Raw genomic sequence first — 11,719 nt, 5'->3', positions numbered from 1 at the left:
CGCGCCGCGATTGGGCTGGGCGGGACGGGGGCGGACGTTTTGGGTCATTCTGCCGTGATGGGCGCCTCCAACAGAGGCCAGACAGGCATGTCCGTTTTCGTTTTGATTGTTATCTCAAACGGACGAAATTCAGACAAAATGGACGTCCGTTTGGGTCGTGCGGTGGGAATCGGCCAAAAACAGTATAATGCTAGCTCGGAGGAGATCGGCCCGAAGCTGTGACCGGTCGGCCGGCGCCTAGCGTCCCTAGTATAAAAGTCGTAAAGAAAAGGCCGGCGGTAGAGAGCGAGCACAAACAAACACACGAGCAGGCGCCGCGCGGCGCTCACTCACCCGCAGATCTCTCGCCCGGCCCTCTCGATCCACCTGAGTTTCCCGACGGCCGCACCGGTACGGTATCGCGCGCTTCGATTGGGTTCTGGTCGCTGCTTTTATTTTTGATTTTTGTTTTCTCCACGGAATTATTATTTTTTGACCTGGATTCGTGGTGGCGGCCGGTGCAGATCTGACGGTGGCGGCGGCAGAGGAGGCCTCTAGGGCTAGAGTTTTGGCGTGATGCAGCGGTCTGGGCGGGGTCTGCAGCGGTCGGGTTCGAAGCGTGTGCTCGACCCCACCAACGGCACTGGCGGCGGCGGCGGCGACGACGACCATGCGGCCAAACGGCCTCGCGTGCCCGCCCTTGCAAGGTTCGTGTTTCTTTCTGCCTGGTAGTACCAAATTTCCAGGGTTTGTGGGACAAGTTTGGGTTTGGGGTTTAGGTTGTCGGCTGCTTTAATTAGGAAGAAATTTAGATCCTCCACTTACCTCCATTCGGTCGAGTAATTCGATTCCTAATGTTGCTGTTAAGCTTCCTACCGGCTGGAATAGGGGTGCTACAGCTTACCTAATCCTTGTTTTAGTTGAATCAGTTGGGTAAGAGTAGGATTGGAACTTGGACCCAAGATGATTCTCTGAGCATAACACGTTTACTACTTCTTTAAATTATAAGCTAAAGGAAGTGACTCCAGATGATAATTTTAGTCCAAAATTTACTGTGGCGCATAGCTGTTTTTGTGCTTGGTGGTACTCAGTTGGTACTCCAATGAGTGCTGCTCAGTTCCGTGTCAGAGCACCAGCTGACAGCACAAATCTGCGCATCCTGCTCAGCTCTGCCTGACTCCTTTTCTATGATATATGATGGCACGTTTTTATACCGCATTGATGCACCAGAAAGTTCCATATGTTTAATCACCAGCAACAGGTATAACATATTTTAGAACTCTTGATAGGTTATAGAAATAAAAAATCTTTACAGTGCCAAGAGAGTTCAGTATGTAGCTTTGAATTATTTGGTTTAGATAGGGTCGATTACATGCAGTGTCGGCACTGCTTTTAGCACTGATTATGTATTCAATACAATGATGATCTGACTGTCAAATGATGCTAATAGTTTTTAAGAATACCTGTTTGAAAGAATTAGTCAATACGCTACAGTTGTGGTGTCTGTACATTTCAAATTGAATACAACGGTGATTCTACTTGTCTGCAACATTCTGAAATTTTGATTACTAAACAAAGGACACATATTGTAGTGTCATTGTGGAAGCACTAAAAGTCGACAGTCTGCAGAAGCTTTGTTCATCGCTGGAGCCTATTCTTCGAAGAGTTGTGAGTAGAAGCACTTATTGTACGGTCTGTTGACTTATTTGATGGTGCACGTTGATCATTCTGTTCTTGTATATTTTGCGAAAAGGTAAGCGAAGAGGTAGAGCGTGCTTTGGCCAAGTTGGGTCCTGCTAGAATTGAAGGAAGGTACAAGATCATAAACTTGTTTAACGTGGTGACACTCATGGGATGGCTTTATCTGGGATTTTCAGATTTTCTGCAGATGTGGTTTAGCCACACTGGTGAGATATGATACTAATACATAGTGAAAACAGGTCCTCTCCCAAAAGAATAGAAGGCCCTGATGGGACAAATCTTCAGCTTCAATTTAGAAGCAGGTTGTCTCTCCCACTCTTTACTGGTGGAAAAGTAGAAGGCGAGCAGGGGGCAGCTATACATGTTGTGCTGCTGGATACCAACACTGGTTGTGTTGTCACTTCGGGACCTGAATCATGTGCAAAGCTGGATGTTCTTGTGCTTGAGGGTGACTTCAATAAAGAGGAAGATGAGGGTTGGACAGAAGAGGAGTTTGAAGGCCATATTGTCAAGGAGCGCGAAGGGAAAAGACCTCTCTTGACTGGTGACCTTCAGGTGACTCTTAAAGAAGGTGTTGGAACCATAGGGGAGCTTATCTTCACTGACAACTCCAGCTGGATAAGAAGCAGGAAATTCAGACTTGGGCTCAGGGTTGCCTCTGTTTTTTCTGAAGGTATTCGTGTTAGGGAGGCGAAGACAGAAGCTTTTACTGTTAAGGATCATAGAGGGGAATGTATGTGTCCATACATTGTTAATTTGCTCATACTGTTAAAAGTTTCAAGCATTGAGTAGGCTGATATTGTATTTTGCAGTGTACAAAAAACACTACCCTCCTGCTTTGAAGGATGATGTTTGGAGATTAGAGAAGGTTGGCAAGGATGGTGCATTCCACAAGAAGTTAAATGGAAGCGGAATCTATACAGTTGAAGATTTTCTTCGGCTTCTTGTTAGGGATCAACAGAGGTTGCGAAGTGTAAGTTCTATTATGCCTGTTATCAGACTGTAATTTATGGAGTTTGGTTTATGTTCTTACGCTCTTGTCTCTGTAGATTCTTGGCAGTGGCATGTCAAATAAGATGTGGGAAAGCCTTGTTGAGCATGCAAAGACTTGTGTCTTAGGTGGAAAGCATTATATTTATTATGTGAATGATTCAAGAAATGTCGGTGCAATATTCAATAACATATATGAGTTCACTGGCTTGATTGCTGATGATCAGTTCATTTCAGCTGAAAATCTCACGGACAACCAGAAGGTTTGCATATTTATTTATGTGTTACCGAATAATAAGTCCAGTTACATGTCTGGGCCTGTTAAATATTTGTAAAATTCATTGGTGTTGTAAGGCTGAGATTTGGTATAGCGGAGCAAGTTGTTACATGAGACTGCAAACTTGTGTTCTGCTGTAGGATACCAGTGTATCACTCAGACTGGCCTGCGTTCAACATGTTCACCGCACATCCAGGCCCTTCCAGCAATACACATAAATGCACAGATTTCTCTAGCTAAATTTCAGTACTACACATTCAATGGATACCAAATAGACCAGTAGGATGCATTATATAATTTGGAAGAGTTTCTGTCAATTTAGAATTCTTTAAACTCCCATCACTAGTAGTTCATATTTGCATGATCATACTGGTATCCTGGTGCAGCCAAATTATAACCATTCTCATTTCAACAGAAAAAGTAAAATGAAAACTTTCAATTTCAAGAGAGTTCGTTAGCTCTAAACATTTTGCGTTGTCCATGTTAAGTTGTCAACTATAACTAAATCAAAGTAACTGCTGATATTTGGGTGCTGTATGAGTTGAAGTTATTTGTGCTATGTCCATATGAACTGTAGCAGTTGATTCTTTAATCTGCATTCTCTACCATCTTAGCTAAATTTCTTTTCCCTCATGAAATAATTCTTCACTCAAGTCATTATATTTAAACACAGATATTCTACTGAAACACAAATATGCTCAACTTAAATCCAGGTCTATGCTGACACGTTGGTAAAGAAAGCATATGAGGATTGGATGCATGCTGTAGAATATGATGGTAAGGCACTTATTGGCTTCAAGCAGAAAAAGAAATCTGTCACGACCAGAAGTGATACCGCATCAGCTTCAACAAGTAAGCCTGCTTTGTATGGTTTCGTCAATGCACAAAAACAGTTACTGCCAGGAAAAGCTGGCCAAACTTCAACAGACACTCCGAGTGAAGGTAATAAGACCTCGATCAAACAACCCTGATGTATCTTATGAATATTAATTGTCCACCATTGTTATTTCTATAGGATTATTCATTGTTTTAAATGATTTCTTTCTTCAGTTATTCATTGTCATCATAGTCTGCTCAGGTAGTAGTATAAGTCATAATGTGATGTAGCACATAGTAAAGCACAACAGATGCCTTTTCAAGTAGGTATATTCAGATCACTAAAATTGTGACATTGGTAACTGTAGAGAAAATGGTGTTAATGCCACATTTGCATCGTGGCTGCAAACTGCTGTAACTACGTTGTCAGCACTTCAATTTTGACTCACTAGGAAAAGAGCCCGTGCATTGCAACGGGAGAGAAAACATCACACAACTCTTAAATCAACACCTCGCTCAAAGATCCACAATAGGTCCATCTCTTTGTTTTGCGAGGCATCATATTGTGTTGCGCTTATCCCTCCTTCTCACACTCGCCGGCGATGGCCTCGGTGTCTAAACAAAAACACAAAAACGTGTGTTGAATATGGTTAATCCTAAGGCGTCTCTCTCTCCCTCTCTCCTCCCTCTCCCTCTCTCTCTCTCTCTCTCGCGATGAGAAATCTGTTGTTTTCCTTGCGACATTTTTCAGAGGTATGCACGTGTAGTTATCGATGTTTTCTTTTCCGTATATGGTTATAGTGGGGTGTTTATTTGCAATCAGGATCGCCGCCGGTATGAAAAAAAGGATCTTGCGCTATAAATTATAAGTTTGCTTCCATAAAAATATTTTAAAAATATTTAACAGGTAAAATTAACATCATATTTAGATTCCACACATTTTTCTAATAAAATTTCATATATAATATGTTAAAATCGAGGTTGCGGCTTAAAAGATACAGATAATTTAGAAAATCATTTGGTTTGACTCAAATATATTCTAAAATAATATTTAAAATACTTAACAGGTAAAAATAATCTCATATTCATATTCTACATATTTTTCTAATCAAATTTCATATATAACATGTTCAAATCGGAGTTACGGTTTAAAAGATATGGATGATTTTAAAAAGCATTTGTTTGACTTAAATATTAAATATGATCCGCGGATGAATTACCTAAAACATCAGGGTTTTTTTGAAAAATGTAAAATAACGGTTCGGGTGTGACTTAAATCCGGACGGTGGGTTGATTTCAAGAAAAGACAGGGACTTTTGTGTAAAATACAAAAACAACGATTCGTTTCAACTTAAAACAGGACTGCGGGTTGAATTCTCTGAAATAGAGGGACTTTTCTAAAACATGTCATGACGGACGAAAGAAACCCAATTTGCTTTATTATTAGGTAAAGATAAAGATTTAGGGTGTCTCAAATGCTTAATTCATAAGGATGCCATAAGATGGGTCCCACACCATGTGCTATAGCAAATTAAAGAGTCAAATACACTGGTGGTACATGAAGTTGCACTAGATGGTCACTTTGGTGCCACAACTTAAAAAATACACCGATTGAGTGCCAAAACATGACTAAACGTGACAATACGGTGCCTAACCTATCCCTAGCCATCAACTCTGCCTACGTGGCGTGAGTAGGCCCTGTTTGTCAGCATACGAGAGAAATAAATCTCTATCTCTCTCACTATGGCATATGGGCCCTGCTTGTCAGCACATGGGAAAGAAATAGGAACGGAAAAAGGAGCGCGTCGGGGCATCAAACACAGGACCTCATGTGCCACGTGCACGAGTCAGCCAATACACGAGACAATGCTGCATGTTAGTATTGAGATACATTGAATTTTAAACTTAGTATTGGCCTTGAGAGATGACACTAGCACACCCATGAAGATGGCGACGTTATAGACCAGCTGATGCATGTTGTGCACACCGCTCTGGCTCGGAAATGACTATGGCACCTGGCTGTGCCATTCGCCGACGAGACAAGGAAGGTGGGGAGTGGTGGGCATGGCATGAGGGTGGGGCCAACAACGGTGTGCATGGACGGTGTGGGGCACGGCGTGTGTGGTATTGGGTGGGAAATCAATGCTAGTTTTGCGTGCCTCATTGTGCGAGGCTCTGGCATCGACTCGTGGGCGGTAGCAGCGCTTGCGGCAAGCACCAGTGCGTGGGCTAGAACAACAACGATGGCCCTCTGACGAGCATGTGCGTGGACTAGAAGCGTAGAACGTCTTCAACAACACCCCTTGGGCGAGTCTTCTCGCCATTCCTTGATCAGCTCCTTGATCCGGCCCACCACCGACGCGCCGAACGCAAACGCGAGGCACTCTAGGATCATCGGCGCCGGCGACGCACTGCAGCTGTGCACAAAGCAGAGCAGCGGGCAGTGCGGCTCGAGTGCGACGGGTGCGGTCCAGGATGATCTGGTCGATGGTGGCCTGCGTACCATGTGGCCCCTGCCTATCGCCTAGAAAGGTGGATGCTAAGAAGTGGATGGCAGCTGGGAGTGCCACGGACGCGTAGGAGGCCAGCATGGCAAGCAGGCTGGACATGAGGCCTGCACGTGGAACATTGGGAACGTCAACCCATCGCGTCGCTCTAGAAAACCAGTACATGGCGCGGACACGTAATCTAGGCGGAAAATGCACCGTATTGTAAGTTTAGGCACTTGGTCGGTGTATCATGCTTACGGGCAACTAGCCCTTAAGATGGACCCACTTGCGAGTTTTGCTAGTTTCCTTCCTCAACCGTTGAACATTTTTTACCTTCATACGAGCCGGCAAATAAGTTCCCTAAATCCTCTCTATTCAACATCGCCCCCCCCCCCCCACCCCCCGCCACAAACTCCACCATCAAGATTGGCATTTTTTTCCAACGTGGAATCTTAGTGCCTCATGTGCCATTCGCTGTTCGTGATCTGAGAAGCCTTGAAACTGGCATCCACCAGATCTGGCCTTGCGGTCATGGATATTTCTTTACTCTCCAGCTCTGCCCAGGACCGACTGCACGTACCGCTCGGCCTGGGCATCGTGCGCTAGGCTCCTTCACCTTGTTGGTCGTGGTCGTCCGTCCGCGCGGCGGCGGCTTGCGCTCAAGTGCTACTCATCATCTTCTTGCCATGCTTGCTTTGGTTCTGGTCTCCACCGTGTCCCATCCTCTTGCTTTAGCGCTCAGATGTTGATGGTTGGTGGCTGTCTTCCCAGCAACGGCGCATCCATGACCCTTTGGCAAGAGAAAAAACTACTGTCCGACGGGTGCGGTCCAGGATGATCTGGTCGATGGTGGCCTGCGTACCATGTGGTCCCCGCCTATCGCCTAGAAAGGTGGATGCTAAGAAGCGGATGGCAGCTGGGAGTGCCACGGACGCGTAGGAGGCCAGCATGGCAAGCAGGCTGGACATGAGGCCTGCACGTGGAACATTGGGAACGTCAACCCATTGCGTCGCTCTAGAAAACCAGTACATGGCGCGGACACGTAGTCTAGGCGGAAAATGCACCGTATTGTAAGTTTAGGCACTTGGTTGGTGTATCTTTCAAGTTGTAGCACCAAAGTGACCATCCAGTGCAACTCCAAATTAAACCTTCACCATGCTTACGGGCAACTAGCCCTTAAGATGGACCCACTTGCGAGTTTTGCTAGTTTCCTTCCTCAACCGTTGAACATTTTTTACCTTAATACGAGCCAGCAAATAAGTTCGTGATCTGAGAAGCCTTGAAACTGGCATCCACCAGATCTGGCCTTGCGGCCATGGATATTTCTTTACTCTCTGCTCTTCTATCCAGCTCTTCCCAGGACCGACTGCACGTACCGCTCGGCCTAGGCATCGTGCGCTAGGCTCCTTCACCTTGTTGGTTGTGGTCGTCCGTCCGCGCGGCGGCGGCTTGCGCTCAAGTGCTACTTATCATCTTCTTGCCATGCTTGCTTCGGTTCTGGTCTCCACCGTGTCCCATCCTCTTGCTTCAGCGCTCAGATGTTGATGGTGGCTGTCTTCCCAGCGACGGCGCATCCATGACCCTGTGGCAAGAGAAAAAACTGCTGTCCAATCTTCACACTGCAGACAGAGAAGAGAGAAAGAACTATTTTCGATTTGCTTGTGCACGGGTTTATACAGTTAGGGGGCTGCCTCAACATGTTTCTTCCTAAGGTCGACCTGACAATGTGTAAAAATTCCTAAAGTTGACTTTCATTTCCACATCATGGATGCCCTTATATATGCATAAAGAAACGGACTGCTGCTTCTGGTTAAAGATGTGCGGGCCACATGATATTTGTAATTTACTATGCAGTGGTTATATACTGAGATTGCTGAATTCGTGTTCTCTGTCCAGCAGCTGGAGTAAGAAGCACATATAATGGAAATCTGGCAGCAAGAAACACTGTGAGTCCTCAGAATAACGCTGCAAACATTACCATGCAATATGAGAGGGGTGCACTGTCACCTGAAAGCCAGTTCAGTGGGTCCTCCCTTCAGACTCAAACTTCTGGAGGCTCCAATATTTTGGCATTGGAACCTGCACAGCAGCAGCAACAGGGTTTTGAATTCTCAGCAGTTGGTCAGTCCATGCAGCCTGCAGACCTGGACCCTTTCGATCAATGGTCACAGCCGCAAGAGAATCGTGCGGTTGATGACTACTTGATGGAGGAGATCAGGTTGAGGAGCCATGAGATACTTGAGAATGACGAAATGCAACAGATGCTGCGAATTTTGAATATGGGTGGAGTATCTACCAACATGAATGATGATGGCTTCACTTTTCCGCAGTACATGCAGTCACCTTCCCCGAACTTCAACTTTGAGGTTGACCGCACTCGTCCACCTGGGAAAGCTGTTGTTGGTTGGCTTAAAATCAAGGCAGCTATGAGGTGGGGCATCTTCGTCAGGAAGAAAGCGGCCGAGCGAAGAGCTCAGCTCGTTGAGCTAGATGATGACTAGCAACATGTCTTAAGTTCTTAAATGCTGTCCGTGTAATTGTTTAAGGATCCGTACCGCATGGGCTCAGCAATGCACCATGGGAAGACATTCAGGTCATGAGTTCTTAATCATGGACGAACTCCTGTTTAGTTTATGTTTTTCTTTTTCTGTATAGTTTCACCATTGTCTATGCATTTGTTTGTTTAGCGTGATGTTGATAAGACCCTTTTACCTAAACTGTGTACATTTATTTGTTGCAATCTCAGAAAAGGCATTAAAGTATTCCTATTGTTTTCACGTAAAGTAGAATTGTATCTCCTTTGATTAAGATAAACAAGATAGCCATCTTTTTACAATGCACTGTGTTATAGATAGCATCTTTTTACAATGCACTGTGTTATAGATAGCCACATGTAAATGTTGCGTTGGATCTTGCCATCTACACATGTTTTCTTATGTTTCTCCTTTTGAATTGCATGTTTCGTTATGTAAGACACGGTGACAGCCAAATTTACCATAGACTAATTGACTGCTCATGCTGCCCCGGGCCAACAAATGAATGATTTTGTAAATGATGCTTATTTTACTCCTGATGAAGTGAGCCACAACAGAAACACAAGTATCTTCATGCACCCCTCTAGCTGCTCTTTTTTGTTGAACTTGTCGTTCTTCGTCTTCTCTTTTCATACTCTTTCATACACAAGTATCCTCTGGATGTGGTTTATGTGTTGTTTTATTGATTCACTGTACTATGCACTCCCGTGCAACGTGAAACACCATCAATGAATAAAGAGATATAATGCACCTCACCTTAATACAAATAATAAAAAAGGGGCATATGGACATGGAAACATTCTTTTCACCACATGTTCATTCACAAACTAACTATGAATAATGCACCACATGGACCAATGACAATAACTCGAGCACGCGCAATTGAAACGGAGGTGAACTCACTCCAACTTGAGAAAGATATGGACATGAATGGGACTTGGTTGCTACCTCACCAAAACATGCTATGTGTCATTAGGTATGAAGATCGACGCCACCAAGCAGTTGCGGGACGCCCCAAAGGAGGAGGAGAAGCACCCTAAGGCATCGAGGAAGAAGAAGGAAGCCAAGAGGAGCAAGACTGCACCTCCCAGGCGACCCCGTGCCCACGGGCCCCAAGACCCTGTGCGCACGGGCTACCCAGGGAGCTGACGCTGTAGCACCCCGTGCGCACGACCGTGTACCGTGCACACAGGACCTGTGCGCACAGGCCCAACTTACCCCGTGCGCACGGGCCCTTCAAGATGAATGGCTGTGAGCTGCTGTTGGGCCTCCACTTCGCCCCCCTCGCTCACCTACCTATATATTCCGTACCTAGGGTCATGTTTAGGGTCAACAAAGTATATGTGAGATATTGATAGGGCCTTGCTCCTTGTACCACTCCTCTTGGAGATCAAGACCTCTTAGGAGAGGATCCCAAGTAGATTTCAGACCTCTTTGGAGAAGACTATCATCAGACCTCACCTACTTAGGAGTGGGAAGAACCTTATCTTTGTACTTGTTTCCTTGGATTGTTCTTGTATGCTTGTTGTATGTGTTTGCTATTCTAGTGGATGTGTAATTGGGTTTTGTTGGAGTGAATTCCTCTTTGTGTTTTTGGTTTCATTCCTTTTCCCCTCCAAGTGTGAAAAGATCCCTCTTAGGGTTTCACCCTACAACATCTTGGTATCATGAGCAAGGTTGATTCACATCTTGGAGTCCCTACCCTCCATATTCTAGCTTGATTTTGTTGTTTCTCGTCCTAATTCAAAAATCCCCACCAAAAATAGCCCCAAAATTTTTCTTGCAATTTGTTAGATATGAGATTTGGTTGATTTGATCCACGAATGCGGTGTTTGACAAGTGGATCTTCCCCTTCCCACAATCCTCCACCCATCTTACCGTTGATTTTGGCCGGATTTTGCAAAACCCCCATGGATCTGAAGGTGTTCTCCCGCTACAGAACACCCCGTGCGCACGGCCCATCGGGACCCCGTGCACACGGGACTCACTTACCCCGTGCGAACGAGCCTTACAAAACTGTTCGACCACTTCCTGTTTTGCTTCCTTTTGCCATTCCATCACCACCATTTGTCTTCCGCAATACTTCTCGTTGGTGTTTGAGCTATTGGGTTGCGGTTACACGTGTCCTAAGGTGTTTCGGCTACTTAGGCACAACTTGACTTCATCATCACCGCCACTCATCATCGGCTCAGACTCCACTTCGACTTCGACAACTCCATCTTCATACCAACCGTAACCAAGGACGGTAACCTCGATGACACCTTTGTATTACCCTTGTCATTACCTTGATAGCCTCGAGCCTCTTTTGCGTCACTTACCCATCGAGACTAGCAAGTTGAGAATTGCGGGCCACACTTTTAGTGCACCTTTAGTGTTACGTCTCTCCCGTGCATATCCTACTTGTTATCTCGCATTCCGGCTCACATATCAAGCATTGTGGCATAGTTAAAAAAGAGCTTATAAGCAAAAGAAAAAGAGAAGCAAGAGCTTGTAAGCAATAGCATTGAGCCACTTTACCTAGTCCATCATCTTGGTTCATACATATATAAGCATACTTGGGATAGTAGACGGCCCGTTTCTCTCTTAGGTTGGTGCACTAGCATATCTAGCCCATTAGAGCAATCGAGCTAGCGTCTCTCTCGTATCCGTACAACAAGAGCATTTATGTGGTTCCACCTCTTAGATCTCATTACTTGGTTGTGCGGATCCCATCTATCTTACGTGTGTGTTCCTAGTAATACCCTTGAGTTTTATCTATTTGTCTTACTTGCGATTTGTGCAGTTTTTCAACTCTTTCGACATCTTGACTAACATTTGCTTGAATTATTTGTGCCACTTACTAACAAGGCTCCTCCATAAGCCTTTTACTTGTAGGTGTGAGAAAACAAAACCCGGTACCAATTCTACTATTATAGCATCACATGGGACCATAC

General features: G+C 45.0%; 1 protein-coding gene across 2 annotated transcripts; it reads left to right on the top strand.

The window, feature by feature from the left end:
- The first annotated feature begins 200 nt into the window (after positions 1–200).
- LOC123137217 (calmodulin-binding protein 60 B) lies at positions 201–9,014 on the top strand. Of its 2 annotated transcripts, none has more exons than XM_044556862.1 (9): positions 201–390; positions 504–686; positions 1,572–1,647; positions 1,733–1,791; positions 1,920–2,413; positions 2,493–2,653; positions 2,730–2,933; positions 3,661–3,889; positions 8,152–9,014. In XM_044556862.1, the coding sequence occupies exons 2-9, from the start codon at positions 556–558 to the stop codon at positions 8,751–8,753; spliced, it is 1,956 nt and encodes a 651-aa protein (XP_044412797.1). In that variant the 5' UTR covers positions 201–390; positions 504–555; the 3' UTR covers positions 8,754–9,014. The 2 variants fall into 2 exon arrangements, with proteins under 2 accessions (XP_044412797.1, XP_044412796.1); XM_044556861.1 differs by having other exon boundaries at positions 8,149–9,014.
- The last annotated feature ends 2,705 nt before the right edge of the window (positions 9,015–11,719 follow it).

Source organism: Triticum aestivum, chromosome 6B (assembly GCF_018294505.1).
Source record: "Triticum aestivum cultivar Chinese Spring chromosome 6B, IWGSC CS RefSeq v2.1, whole genome shotgun sequence".
NCBI lineage: Eukaryota > Viridiplantae > Streptophyta > Magnoliopsida > Poales > Poaceae > Triticum > Triticum aestivum.
The sequence above is the reverse complement of the archived record's forward strand: the minus strand, read 5'-3'. Positions and strand labels throughout refer to the sequence as shown.

Excerpts from the sequence above, each read along its gene's own strand:
- LOC123137217 (XM_044556861.1), top strand. The coding sequence starts at position 556 with ATGCAGCGGTCTGGGCGGGGTCTGCAGCGGTCGGGTTCGAAGCGTGTG. Across the intron at positions 1,648-1,732 it reads AGCCTATTCTTCGAAGAGTT|GTAAGCGAAGAGGTAGAGCG; the intron begins GTGAGTAGAAGC and ends TTTTGCGAAAAG. Across the intron at positions 2,934-3,660 it reads ATCTCACGGACAACCAGAAG|GTCTATGCTGACACGTTGGT; the intron begins GTTTGCATATTT and ends ACTTAAATCCAG.